At 36.8% G+C, this 14927-nt stretch overlaps 1 protein-coding gene across 2 annotated transcripts in view; it reads left to right on the top strand.

The window, feature by feature from the left end:
* EIPR1 (EARP complex and GARP complex interacting protein 1) overlaps positions 1 to 14927 on the top strand; it is a 75371-nt gene that overhangs the window by 35654 nt on the left and 24790 nt on the right. For both annotated transcript variants that reach the window (XM_053937606.1, XM_053937605.1), the window contains exon 5: positions 14257 to 14356. In XM_053937606.1, the coding sequence (XP_053793581.1) occupies positions 14257 to 14356 (100 nt within the window). The remainder of the gene's footprint in view (positions 1 to 14256; positions 14357 to 14927) is intronic.

The raw sequence follows: 14927 nt of genomic DNA, 5'->3' as shown, positions 1-14927 counted from the left end.
AAAAAGTATACATTGGATTTTTAGTCCCAGATGTTTCATAGATTAAAAACATTTATTAAAGTCTTGCAAACACATATGGAGTAACAGCCTGTGTACTGTTTGAATGTGTTTTTCCCCACCTGCCCCCATCTAAAGCCTTTGTTGCACAAAGGTATAATACTTAGAATTTGAATCTTTTGGAATATAAATGTGATGTTGCACGTAAGTTTTTCTTTTTTAGTCTTCACTTAACTGATTTAGTGTGTGAGTAATTTATTGTTTCATAAGGGTAAGAATTCATTATGTTACATGGTGCCTGTGTAACTACTCTTTATCTGTTGTATAAGTCAAGACAAGGAGAGCTGCAATACAGCAGAGGTCATTACAGAGGTTTATTTCCCTTTCTGTTATTTAAGAGGAAGTTAAATTTGTCCATTGTGTATTTGCAAGTTTGGTGCTTTATGGATGTGGGTATATGTCATGGTTTGACACTGGCGCAATGCCAGCACCCCCATGAAAATGCACCTTCCCTAAATAAATGCTGTGAGATGTTATCAGGGACAGAGCAGAGCAGGCCCAAGCTTAATAACAAAGGAAAAAAAACTTTATTAAACTACTACTAATACAGAAAACACATAAACTAAATCCAGGATGAAGACCTTTTAAAACCACCCCTCCTCCTCCCAATTCCAAACACACCCAGCCATGAAACATCACCCGGGATTCTTGATCAAATTACCACCCTTCAGGTAATCTATGCTTAAACTATCAAGGGAGAGAGAAGTCTCTCTTGCACCACAGGCCCCCCAGGAAACACAGCTGCCCCCCTGTGTTTCCCTGTCACACATGGCAACCGCCCGGAAGAAAAATCTGCCAGTGTGACACTCTCCTTTCTATGTCACAGTGCTCTCACCACCGTGCATGGACAGACTGCTCGTAGGGCTCCTTTAAGGATGCTTTGCCACGGACCCAAAGATACAACAGTTCAGTTTCTCATCCTGGGACTACAGTCCCCCCCATTTTCCCCTGGGGCCGTGGGGTCCAAAAACAGGACTCATCTTCTTCCCGAAGACAGAGGGTATCACCATTCCCTCTTCAGCTCTCTTCGTTTCTCGCCATTCCTGTGCTGTTCGAAGCTGAAACAGGTCTCCCTGGGTCACCACTGCATCCCCCTAAAATGCAGTCTCTATTGCAGGAGATTTTGGTTCAGTCCATGGCTAACAAGAAAAGTCCAGCTAAAAGCTACTTCTTCATCTCCTCCCACCTAAATATTTCTTCTTCTAACATCTCAGGTCCCGGACTATCTCTCTTCCACTACAAATCAAGGAGGAGTAATACTTTTAAAAAGCCCTCATTCCCTCGAAAGGGTTAAAAGTTCAGACTCCCTGGACGGCCGATATCTCAGTCCGATGTTCCGCCTCCCACGCTGGGCATTTCCCCCCCCCCTTCTCCTTCTCCTCTGCCGGCAGATTTCCAGGTGCCGCCAGGCTCTCCGTCTCTTTCCTACATGGGGGGGGGGGGCAAAGGCATCTCCGCTTCTCTCCACCCTTCCGTCCACAGGAGCTGGCTGGGTTCCAGACCCTCAGCCCCCTCGGCCTACCTGGACAAGGCCGCGTGGCTTCCCCTCCCCCACCCAGCCTAAGGCTGGGCAGGGGAGAGTCTGCACTCTCTGACGACCGGAACCAAAAGAGACAGTTCTCCTGGGAGTTCTTGCTTTTAACCCCCTGTGTTCTCAGAGGCGTGTCCATACTTTCAGTGGTCACTTCAGGTGCCAATATCCAAACCTGACCACTGATTGGTTTGACCCAACTTCCTGGAAAAAATTCACTTCCATGTCAAACCACGACACTCCACCCTTCGCCTCTGAGAACACACATTTCTAAAATTATTATCAAAATTACATTCAACACACTTATACATAAAACAATAACCTACACTAACCCTCCACCTCTATATTGGCACCATAACCTAATACATGCTTTGCTCTTATTCCTTTTGATCCCATCTCACAGCTCTCATCTTATCTTCATCTCATCTTGACCAGAATTCGATTTCCCGGTCAGGGAACCAAAAGTGTCATGGTTTGACACTGGCGCAATGCCAGCACCCCCATGAAAATGCACCTTCCCTAAATAAATGCTGTGAGATGTTATCAGGGACAGAGCAGAGCAGGCCCAAGCTTAATAACAAAGGAAAAAAACTTTATTAAACTACTACTAATACAGAAAACACATAAACTAAATCCAGGATGAAGACCTTTTAAAACCACCCCTCCTCCTCCCAATTCCATGTTCCCACTGCTTCCTGACCAGATGCAGGACATATAATAAGTTTTGAGCATCCATTTCTAGCCACAGATGTCTAGTTTGAGCCTTGCAGATTAAATTTTAACCAAAGAAAAAGGGTAAATTGAAGGTACTATTTATTAGGCAGGTCTTGAAAAGATAGGACGTATCAGTGCATTCAAAAATGTATAGGTGACTTTTTTCTAAGATACAGGTTTTCTGAGTGTTAAATTTCTTTGCTACATATTTTAGTATGAGTACTCCTCCTTGTAATTATTTTATTATTTTTATTCACTTTTTATTGTGGACATTTTTTGATAATTAATATTCCAAGCTAAATTGGAAAGATTTTGTTATTTGTTTTAATCTTTTAAGCTTTGTGACTTTTGTCTTATAATTTTCCATAATAATTTTCCATAATCAGTTTCTATCTGATGCTGGAATGCCAGAACTTTGTGTGGTAGCCGGATCACTAAAGGAGGAACAGGAGGCATATCACTGCTTTTTGTCAGGATGTGAATTACATGAATGCCCAGATTTTTTTTTTTTTTTTTTTTTGCTCTGATAACAGTTTATAACAAGCTCATGCACAGTTTTCAGTCATCTACTATCTGATTTTGATCAGTACTTAATGCCTACAAATGTCTACTGCTATTTAATGCCCTTTACCTATGTGCATGTGTATATATATGCATAGAGATTTGAAAATGTTCAGTGTTACAGAGAGATAAAAGGTGTAAACAGAATACTTGGCATTAGTACTCCTCACATGATCTCCGGCAAGCATAGCTGAGTTAGAGGATGTTGTTTTAGAGCAGACTTTTCTATTCCTGTCTCACTCATATTGGACACAACTCATAAATTAGTAAATTAGGCCTTTTGTGCTAAATGTGTCACATAAAGGCCACACCCCACTGAGTGGTGTGTTGGCTACAAATAGCAAGGTAAATATTTTTTGTATTACACTACCTAAGTGTTTAGAAAAACATGAAGCCATTAGACACTAAGGGTTTAGTTGCTGATAGAACCAAACAGAAATCAGAAAAACTATTTACCTCAATGCAAAGGGTAAACACTTTTCAAACCACAATGTAAGACCAGCATTCTAGTTTACACAACCACTGATCTCATGATCAGTGGTGGTCTAGCAGCATATACTTGCACTAAGAAGGATCTGTTATTTGCCTTGCTATTAGAGCATACATACCCTTTATGTTTTGCCTGGAAAACCACAGGCTGAATGCTGGACCCAAGTTTAGTGTGACCATGTGCACTTTAAGGGGTTGCTTAATCCACAGCATGCTGTAGAGCAGTGTAAATGCAGCCATGAATGATTGGATACAGGCTTCATTTTTCAAATTAATTTTGACTATTATTAGTCAGAATGCATGCTAAAAAAGATTAAATAAAAGACTGGGCTTCTCTCATATCTTTATATGCTGGGCCTGGAAGAGTGGACAGAGTTGCCAGTACAGTTTAGAGGTGCATCGTGTAATGTTGGCGTCAACCTTTGTGACAGTGGCTCCAGGTAGCAGCTTGTAGGAGGATATTTTTTGTGTGTCTTGGTATCCATTGCATAGATGCTTCATGAGATTTATGGATCTGGTTGCAGATCATAAGTAATTGAGTTTTGATTGTAAATCAGGGAAAAAAGCAAAACTATCTTGAACATGCAACTGGTGATGTATTCTAGCATCTACCACCCTCCTCAGGGCTTTATTTGCTTGTAGTTTTGCTTGTGTTTACCCTGCTCTACTTCCTTCCTTATCATGCTTCTTTCGAGGTAAGCCTGGTAGCTGAAATTTACCTCATAGATTTTTGTTTCCAGTATCATGCACTAAGAAACACAAAGAGGGGATTTTTTCCAGGTCTGGTGTGTCAGGTATTGGTTTTGTTCAACTCTGTACTGATGTTAAGAACTGATTCCGCATTTTTTTACCTTTATCTCATCTCCTTTATGGAATTCTGTGCTCCAGTTTCTCTGAAATTTCTTACTAAAAACCAACAGAGACATGTTTAATACCAGTTCTCTTTTGTGAACCAAGACCAAAAGAGGGTTTTCAATTGATTGTGATTAAAATCTTAAACTTTGCTGGTGTGCGACTGAACACTGTGCTCCGCCCGCTCAAGATTTATTGAAATAATTTTCTAGTCTTGACAAAACATTTGACAAAAATCTAATATCCAAGACATTTACAGGCAAGTGAAAAAGAAATTTGCTTTTCTACAGTTGCATTTTATCTGGATTGCGTGAGTTACTGTGTTTAAAAATTAAGCATAACCTTTCATTTTTAGTTCCTGAGATTGTTTACTGACTCCAAGCTTTGTATTTACTCATCAGCATTTTTACTCAAACTCTTGTATGGTATAAAGAGAAAATTAAACAGATGCTTAAATTAGGCCAACAAGTAGGCCTGTTAGTTGTTCTGTTTGATTCTTGCCTAAGATTTTTTCATCCTCTGCCTGCTGTTCCTCATGTAAGCCAAAATGGAAGGATTTCAAGTGCAAAAATACTGGGTGAATTACTTTGTGTGGAAAACCCCAGATACACACAGAAATTCGTGTGTTTAAAAAGAAAAAAGTCTCTTCAATAAATTCCTCTGTAGATAAGTATATGTATTCATACAGAGTTAAACCTGTATAACAGTAAGCATGTTGATTTATGCAATGTTGTAAGATTCAACTAAAGCAACTTGCACTGGATAGCTTGCAAGAAGCAGTACCGTCCAAAGTACTGTCTAGTACATAGGAGAGGCCAAGGAAACAGGACAGCAATTAATGAGATTTTGATTATTCCTCTGAATGCAGCTTGGAGGAATCCCCAGAACTCTTGTCTGTTAAACCCCTGAAGACTTGTATTTTAGTATTTAGAACAGTAACCTCCTGTTCTACTTCTCTCTGTTTTGCTGCAGACTTTTTTGGTAGTAGACTTGACAGGATAGTCCTTGGAGAAAGAAGATACTACAGGCAATAAGAGAAAGTATAATCTGTGAGATCTTGAATTCATAACACAGCAGGGAGTTTCTCTTGAATCTGCTGGAAGCAGGCTTGCCTCTTAATGCTTAGCATCCTACTTTTTGCTTTCCAAAAAAAATAGGCAGATATAAAATAGGGTAGATCCTGTTCAGTACTAAGCTATGTACTTCAAAAGAGAGGGGAAAAATTCAAGTTGGACTGTGATCTATGGAGTAAATGTGGAATAAAATGAAAATAAATAAGAGGTAACTTTTAGATGAACAGTGAAATACAACTGTAAGGGAAAATGAATGGAGGTTACAGAGACAATATAAGTGGAGGCTCAATTCTGAAAAGCCTGAAAGGTGAGGAATGAAGAATTCATGTTTTATATAGAAAACAAGAGCTGCTAAAAATTTGTTTGAAAGGGATGAATATGTTAGTAATAATGATAGATTACTTCATTAGGCTGATCTACTAGCTCAGGTTGATTTTTTTTTTTTTTTTTTTTTTTGTGTATCCGACTCAATCAATCCTAGATATGAACATGCAAATATTACCATATCTAAGATAATGTAGAGAGGAAGAGAAATTATAAATTCTTTAGAGTCACAGATGTTTCAAGAACTCCAGGATGTTTATTGCTAAAATATTAAATTAGAACTTTGAATTCACAAAGGAGAAAGCTATTATAAATGAGCTATTCCCACAGATTTGAAATACTTAGATTTTATTTGGCATTTCATTGAAGGTCTCCAAATGGAGTACAGAGAAGTACCATCTCTTCCTTGGCCATACACGGTACAAATCAACCTCATTAAGGTTGGCTTTTTACAGAAGTACAATTATTCGCTCTTATAGTCTTTTCAACTTGAGTAGAGATTTAATACACAACATTTTATTGCTTCATCATGCTCATTCCATTAATGCACACAGTCACCTCATCAGAGTTAGGCTCATTCATAATTGATGCCCTGAAGACACATTACTGAAATGCAGTAGTGTTTTATTTACTTTTTGGCCTTTAAATTTCTTTTAAAAAACCCAAAAGACCACAAAAAACAAACCATCCCAAAACATTTTCAAGTAAAAACACCAAGAAGTAAGAGAATATGAAACTCAAAAGTGAAAATGGTGTTCTTAATAGCTCTAACACTTTCATGTGTTATTCAGGTATCACTTGTCTTTCCTTTCATGATGTTAGTAATGTTACTTCTTCTATAGTACCTCTCTGTAGACTTCAGGATATATGTGTAAAAGTTCTACCTTAGGGTTTCATTAAAAAAAAAAATAAAGTCTAACATAATTTAATAGTCTGTACCTAATGAATATAAACCTGAAAGTAACAACACTTTTTAAGGGATCATATGGTCTTGAATATGTGGAACAGTAACTGTTAGATATATTTTATAGCAAAGACATGTAACAAATGCAATCATAACTTTTTTAACCTTATCTTATTTTAACACTTTGTATGTCCCACTGCCAGAAATATAATTGTGAGGACAGAGCTCCCTCTGATATTTGCATAGAAGTTTCTTTGAGCATGTTAGGACTGTCAGTTGCATATTCTGGTGTATAAACTGAACTCTGCATTTTTGGGTGGGGGAGTGAGGGGGGCTGGGTTTTAACAGCTGCCCGGCAGATATTAATTGTATCTTCACATGATTCACAAAATTTCAGAGCTATCTGAAATTGTCAGCATTTAAGAGTAATTCTTCCACACTTGGTTCATTTCACATATTCCATCAGCCACTTCTGATATTACAGTAAGTATAGAGACAATTTTTTGGACTAACTTACTAAGTGAAAAATTTCACTGGGAATGTATCTTAACAGCTTCTTATCAGTACTGACAATGCCCTTTATATTTGGTCCTTTCTAAATTGGTAAAAGTTTAAGCTGTATTTATGTCTCTGCTCTCTTCATGATTCCATGTGGTCTTGAATTCTTAACAGGATTTTGGTCTCTTGAGTCTTTGATTTGTCTTTATTGTAAATAAAATAATTTATTATATATAAATGCAAATGTTCAGTGTTCAACTATTAGATGTCTTTCTTACATTTTCTTACATTTAAAATATGTCTCAAACCAGCAGAGGAATTCCGAACACTCATTTTCTCGTTTTCATTCCCTTGAATGTTTGTGGTAATTCTGAGTCGTTAGTATCATGCAATTTTAAAACTTTAAGCTCTTCAATGTAATCACTTTTTCTAGGGAATAAATGTGATTAATTAATTGGATACTGAAATAATAGAACTTTGTATTAAATGCCCTGTTTATTATGTTAGCTTTTAATCAGAATTTATTTGACTCTACTCATGTAAAGCAGAGGGAAACTTAGGCTAAAATCTGACACTGAAGCAAATACTAAAGGGAAAAATATTTATTCCGTTTTTTGAACATACTATATGTATTCAGTTAAATTATAACTTCTGATAAGTTAAATAGATTCCATGTGCTTGAATGAAAATTAGTTTTTATGAGTCTTTGCAGCTGTTGGTGTTTAGTTTGGATTCATAAATCATGATACAGAAAATAGTGCAGAAATTGTTACTCTACAAGTAAAAACCAAAAAAGGGGTTGTAGAGTACTATTTCACTTTTCTGTCCCAACTTGAACATAATTTAGTTTCTGTTCTCACCATGCTGTTATATTTCCCAGTTTTACTGCTAAATTACTTGAGATTTTTCCTCACTGAAAGAAAATCGAGCTATTTTTAAAAGGGGTTTTCTTCCTCTTTGTAAGGTCACTTAAGCTATTCATACCACTAAAAAAGTGAGGGCTGAAGTCTGTCTCAACTGAGGCAGACTTTTTTACCAGTGAGATAGATACTTCTGTTTATTCTATTACTATTCTATTTATTATAATAATTTTATGTTCAGTCTTACTGAATTGCTTAAAATGTTAGTGGGAAATGTTAAAGAAAAACAGTGTTGCAGAACTGTGAAAAAATTAGTTATGCAGGAAAAATTTAAATGTTCATGAGGAAATAACTGAACAGGTGCCCCTGTTTTCTTGTTATCAGACTCCAGTTTGCTCTCCAAAACCCCATTAAGCATTTATTATTTAGGATATTTATCCCTTAGAGTAGAATTCTTTCCAGCACAATATTCTGGGATGACTATAGATGTAGCAGTGTTGCTGCTGACACTTGCATACATAGTGGTTAAAAATTCAGGGTTTTGAAATGTCTGTTGGATGTTTATTGGATGAAAAAAATGACCCCTGTACATTTGTGATTACGTGTATCTATTTGGTAAAATGTCTGTGGGACCTGAAGGGGTGCCCGGCAGCCTCCCACAGTCCATCCATCCCAGTGTTCAGGCTTGGGCAATGGTGATGGAGAGGTAAGTTAAGGAGACCACATTAGTTACAGTCCCAGCTACTTTCTGCCGTCTCTTCACCTCAAATTCCCCCAGAATTAACAGCTGCTGGATTAGAGGTGTTAGAGGGTACATCTATGCTAGGTCTGTGTAAACTTTAGCATTCTGTTCTTCTGAACAGAAGGAGTGGTGATTTTCTTCAACTATCAATGCAGATCTAGGCAACCTAGATCATCTTAGGCACATGTTTTAAATCACTGGAGAAATATACTCAGAGGAATATTCAGCTTTGTTAGGTATTATTCCCCTGACCAACCAAGCAGTTTGTTACAAACAGCATAAATTAGTAAGGATATGCTATATCCATATTTCCATCTTTGAAAAATTCCTTATGAAAATACTCAAATTGTCCCTCTCAAAAGTAGATACGTGTTTTCCTTAAAGTAAGTCTGCAGAGATTGTTTTTGATCACTCCAGCTTTTTTGCAAATAAATTTGTTTCAGCCCTTAATTTTTGCCTTAGTATGTAGAAAAAAGTATTGTCATTCTGAGGCCTCCAGAGGCTGGGCAAGAGATTTACAAAACTGTGTGCTTTCCTGGCAGACACTGATACTATGAAAATGTTTATCCTAGGCTGACCACCTTACTTGGTCTATGGACAAGCCAGTTACATGTTTATTTCTTTACCTGTCAAATATCCATAATATTCACTTTGGGTTTTTTTTAAAGCTCTGTTCAAGCAACAGAATAAAAATGGTGTCTTTGGCAGCAGCTGCTCCATGGAGAGTGTGTTGTAGAGACCTACACAATGATAATTTACTGAAAAAAAAATTTAGAAAGGAGTGTTTTTTCTGGGATGTTTGGATGCTTTTTTATTTGTTTGTAAAGCAGTTTAATTTTTCTGAATGTAATAATAATGCAAGAGTCACAATAAAGCCCAGATATCTTTGGGGTTCTTGTCCAAATTAACCCTTCATTTCTTAATTCTCATTGCTCAGCAGCTTTTTAGCTAAAATGTTCACCTTACCTTCTAGTTTTTTTTTAGGAAGCTGTGGTTCTCGTTTCCCTGCATCTTGAGTTGGACTCTGAATTAGACCTTAATGTCTGAGAACTTTGAAATGAAGTGTAACTTGTGTTCCCTGCAGCAGACTTCAGTACACTGTAAAATAGACAGAACTGATTTCATTAGAAATGTGGCTGTTTTGTAGAGCACTTAGGTAGGGAACAAGATCGTGGATTCCAGGCTGTACTTGGTCTGATCTCCTGTCTCTTAGAATTAATGTCCTGATTATCTGATAAGCAAGAACAATCTTTAAATTGGAATCATCATAGTGCAAAGAAGGCACAATATTTGCGTTCTTAATATGTGAATTTTTCTGGTGGGCTGCATGAAAGCTGCAGGATGGTCTGCTGAGTTACCAAATGCATGGGTATGTTTTCCATTTTTCAGTGCATGAGAGTTTTCAGTCTAGCAAAATTTTTCCATTTATAGAAATAAATGGTTGTTACTTCTGTAATTGCAGTTAAGCAGTTGTTAATGCATGCTGTGTCCAACACTTGTGGCTTAACTGCAGTTCATGTTGATGAAAGTGTTTCCATGTTGCTTTTTTCTTCCTTAGTCTGTAATGGAGGACTTTGAATTGTTCATTTGTAAAAGCTCTGTATGTTTATTGATAAAGGTTAACTATCTTTTCTGTATAGGAGAAGATAATGTGTGCATTTGAGTGACTATTTTAATACTCTTTTTTTTTGCTAAGGTAATGTTATCTGTAGGATTTAAGTTTATCTTTTTTATACTAAAAACTAGTAGCTGCAAGCTTAATTGAAGCATCCTGAGTTAGATGATAACAAAATAGCGTGAAATACAACATATATAATTGCTTGTCTTCTGTTTATAGATTATTTAAAGAGCAACCGTGAAGTTGCCACTCAGAAACTGAGTAATTTCAAACTGTGAATTTGACAACTCTCTTGTCCATTTCTGAAAACTGTAAGCATCAGCAACTGTTGGCACACTGAGGAAAATGGTACTGCCTGGATTATCTGTTTTCCTTTTTAGACATTATCACCATTTCTGCTATGCTGAAAACTGTTCTAAATGAAAACTTCAGTTTCTCTAAAATTTGTATCTTGCTTCAAAAGTAACTTTTTCTTTTCACTCACCAATAATTCCTGCCCACCTGTTCTCCATAGTATTTCATGTTGGACATTCAGTCATGAGTACAGAATATAGCTGAACATATTACAAAGAGTGATTTGAGTAACCTCTACTTAAGATTAAAAAATCTCAATGAATGATCACCAGAACCACACCCATAAGTGAAAAATGAAATAGAGGTAAAATGGGCATCCCACAAGGATAGAGTGAATGTTGGAGAGGCCTTTTCATTGCAAGGTATGTCAGCTCAGTTAGAATTGGCTCTAATTAGTACACTGTATTCAGCTGGAAAAGTAATTTTACCTTGAAGTTCAGTGACATTTAAAGATGTGGAATTTCTCCTACCTTTGAAAACATCAAAGAAATTGTTTTCAATCTAGCTTTTGCAACTAAAATTGAGTGATTCGTGTAGGAAAGGTGCAGATATATCAACAGGCATAAAAAATACTGATCTCTGGCTGAAAGGACTCTTAAAGGGTTAAGTGGTCAAACCAGATTTAATTGTCTGTAATTAAAAATTTATCTACATAGATCAATATGTAGATATACAACCAAATACCACTTATATTTTCAGCATATGTAAATAAAATGATGGACTTAAATAAATGTGATCAGAATCAAATTGAAGATTTCTTAGTTACCTATTCAGCCATTCTGATATCTTTCAATTTCACACTGGAAAAACAGATTGTGGAAGGTTAGTTGTGATCACATGCAGGTTATAGTGTGGTAATTTTCTTTATCCTGTTATATGTTTTCATAAAATATTTTCATCTATTTGAAGGCTCTAACTGATGTATCTGTGCAGCACAACTACATGAAATTCTGAAATACACATGGCATTGCCAGCTGGTTTCTTAACACTGTTATGGGCAAAATGTAGTTGAACATGTAATTGAAATTGCATGTCATTATTTTTATTATTAACATTCATTTTCAATTGCTTCTAAGTTTTTTTCTAAGTTGTACCATACTTTTCAAAAGAGTGTATTGTTGAATAAGATTGGCAATACTATAGAAAAACAGCCAAATTTAAAATAAATCATAGAATTGTTCTAGTACCATGTTCTTGGTAAAACACATTTAAAAACATGATGGTAGCTTAATGTACTAAATGTGGTGGTTTTGTCCTAATACAAGAAAACTCACTACAAATGGGCTTTTATAGATAGGTAATTTTCATGGATTGACAACACAATAAGGGATGCAGGTCATGCTTCCAGCAGAATATAGGTGCAAAAGTTAGTCCTTTCTTTATTCTGTTGCATTGCCTTACAGAAAAGTTCAGTGGGTAAGGAGTCAGCCAATGCACCCTTTCAGTTATAGTTCCAGACTTTTCTTTACGAAACAGCAAACAGGTGCAGTCATCTGCCTTGTGTATCTGATACTTGTTTTACTAAAAGTGCAGAATAAAAACGGATGAAACTGTTTACACAAGGAGTAATTTGAGAGGAAGGTATGAGTTTTGTTGTATTAATGGTGTGAAAAAAGATACTTTGTCACTTCTTACCTGCAACTTCCTATTTTCTTTTCCTTGTGTTTTATAGCATAAGATGAAGATTAGATGAAGTTCCATCACTTGGATCCGGGATCAGCCAGATTATATCCAGTGTTTTAGAAATATAGGAGTAAAGCAAAATCTGGGATAAAATAGAAGCATGCATAGTGTGCAGTGCAGGGTTAGGAAGGTTGCTAGTGGCTGCCTAATGTTGGGCTCAGTTGCCCAAGGCTGCATCTATTTTTGCAACCTTCTTCTTTCATCTATTCCCTCTGTTACAATCCAAATTAACACAGAAGAGCAAGGAAAACTAAGTGTCTGTGAATAAAATGGATCAAACCCAGAAAGGTTTGAAATATACCTCAAAACTTGATTAAACAAGGTTAGATGTTGATGCCAAAATACTTGATGTATTTTATTTAATAGTAAAAGAGGCAAAGAGAAAACGAGAAAAAAAAAAAAAAGAAATTAATAGAAAGATAAAAGAAAGGACTAGAAAGAGAAAAGAAAGAAATAGAAAAAGAGATGTGCAGGGGTGGGGGGCAGAGAGTAACAGGGGTGAGGTAGAAAGATCAGCCTCCTGAGGATCCCAGTGACATCTCGTGGCTCCCCTCCATCAGGCTTCTTGGTGGTGAGGGTCCTCCACTACCACCACAAAGCAGTGGAATGCAAGGGATTAAAAAATGTTTATAATATTGAGGTGGAATGGCCGTCGGCCTTCCCTGGGGAGGGCACGTTTGATGTTGTCCCTTGCAACACTGTGGATCTGTTGCATCATGTTGCAGTGCTCTGGTGCAGGGTCTGGGGGGCCTTTGGGGGACCATGACAGCCCCTTCACCTTTCCCAGGGTGAAGGGGCCCCACAGCTGAGCTCTACACAGCAGAGGATGGGCATTCAATGCCTCTCATCAGAGGTTTTTTCACCATACACCCAAAGCCTCTCTCCCCCCACCCTTCGGTGTGAGGGTCTGTGTGAGCCTGGCAGCTGACAGCCCTGGGCTGTGGTCTTGTCCCCAAAGGTGCTAAAAGCTTGATCCCTCTGGGAATGTGTTCTTCTTCCCCAGCCCAGGCCTGAGTCACTTTATCTTATCTCCATCAACGTGCAGGCTAAGGCCCCATTCAGGGTTGAGTGGTTTTCTCTGCAGCTTTTATACAGTTTTGCTGTAATAGGCAAAAGTCTTTCATGAGGATACTTAAACCATAAGTTATAACATTTCAGTCTCCAACAATCCAGTTACTGAATTGATTCGCACAAAAAGCAAAACAATCTTGTGATTAGTCCATAAGAAATAAGAAACTTGTGAGAAGTCCATGACTAGAAAACTTGTGTCTTTAAAATGGAAAGAAGTTTCTCCATTAACCTATTGATACTAAAGTTGTGATCTCTACCTTCAGGTTTATTGTTACTCTAAGATTATTGTGAGGTTGCAAAACTTGGTTACAAAAGGGTTACAAAATTACAAAAATAGAAGCCTATTCTCATAAAATGAGAGTATTCTTTCAATCCTACTGTTACCTCCAGCAAGTTTATTAGGACTAGAGTGCATGTAGTTAGCTGAGCTGCCCATACTGACTGGCTTAAATATGCTGCTTTTCATAGAATAAGAGAGGAGGACTGATTTCTTGCATTCCTTCCTGTATAGCATGAAGTGAATCACAGGTTAAAAGTATATGCTGATTAAGTCAAGAAGACAGCCGCAGAGTTGCATCAAAACCAAGGCTTATGATTTTTGGTGCACCTTCAAAAAGGATGCGTAACACTCCATATGAACAACTCTGAGGTTTCAAACTAAAGCCTTCTAAAATTAGTGTACATCAAGGTCTCTGGTTGTATTTCTGTGTATGCAGAATGACTGCTACAAATTGCTAGTTAATGGCAGATTTTCTACTTAAAATATGTGGTGGATTTCACCTAAAAGAAACAAGAAGAACTAGGGTTTAACATATTTTGGTATAGATTAGAGCTACAGAATTAAAATGGCCTTCTAGTTCAAATTCTGGATTTTAATGTTGTGTTATTTTGTTATTTATTTTGTTTTTCTGTTTCTGTTTTACAGTGTTATGTGGGAACCAATGGGAGATGGTAAAAAGATTATTTCACTGGCTGATAACAACATATTATTGTGGGATTTGCAGGAAAGTTCAGCCAAAGCTCTGGTAAGAAATTTTCTTTTAAGAAAACATGCTATACTTGAATGTAGTCCAAACAACAACATTCCTTAGCCTAGAATTTGCTAATCTTTTAACTATTCCTTTAGAAGTATCTTGTTGCCTAATGTAGGTGGGGGAAATGAATATTCTACCACTGTTAAATAAGAGTGTTTAAGAGCAGTATTTTAGTATCTGTTGCTAGTGGGTATATGTTTTCTTTGTTCTAGAGTTTCCCTTACTGTCTGCTTTTATAGTGAGTAATGTAGAATAAAGCAGTGCTGATTTGGTGAATGTCTGCAAGTAGAAAAATTGATGATCAGTAAAGCCAAAGGTTACTGAATTCAGATAATGGTGTAGTAACTCATGTTGTAAATGCCCTTTACAGCTCTTGATTGTATAAGCATAATACAAGTTTCTCTATTTGCTATGTACTGCTTTGAATTTTCAATGTTTGTTTAATTTAGTAATATACAGATTATTCAGATTATTTCACTTACTGTTAAAAATGTCTTACTCAGGAAGATAAATAAAAAAGTGTCATTGGCATAGATTTTTGTCTGATTACACCATATCATAG

This window comes from Vidua chalybeata, chromosome 3 (genome assembly GCF_026979565.1).
Source record: "Vidua chalybeata isolate OUT-0048 chromosome 3, bVidCha1 merged haplotype, whole genome shotgun sequence".
NCBI classification, from domain to species: Eukaryota; Metazoa; Chordata; class Aves; order Passeriformes; family Viduidae; genus Vidua; species Vidua chalybeata.
The sequence above is the reverse complement of the archived record's forward strand: the minus strand, read 5'-3'. Positions and strand labels throughout refer to the sequence as shown.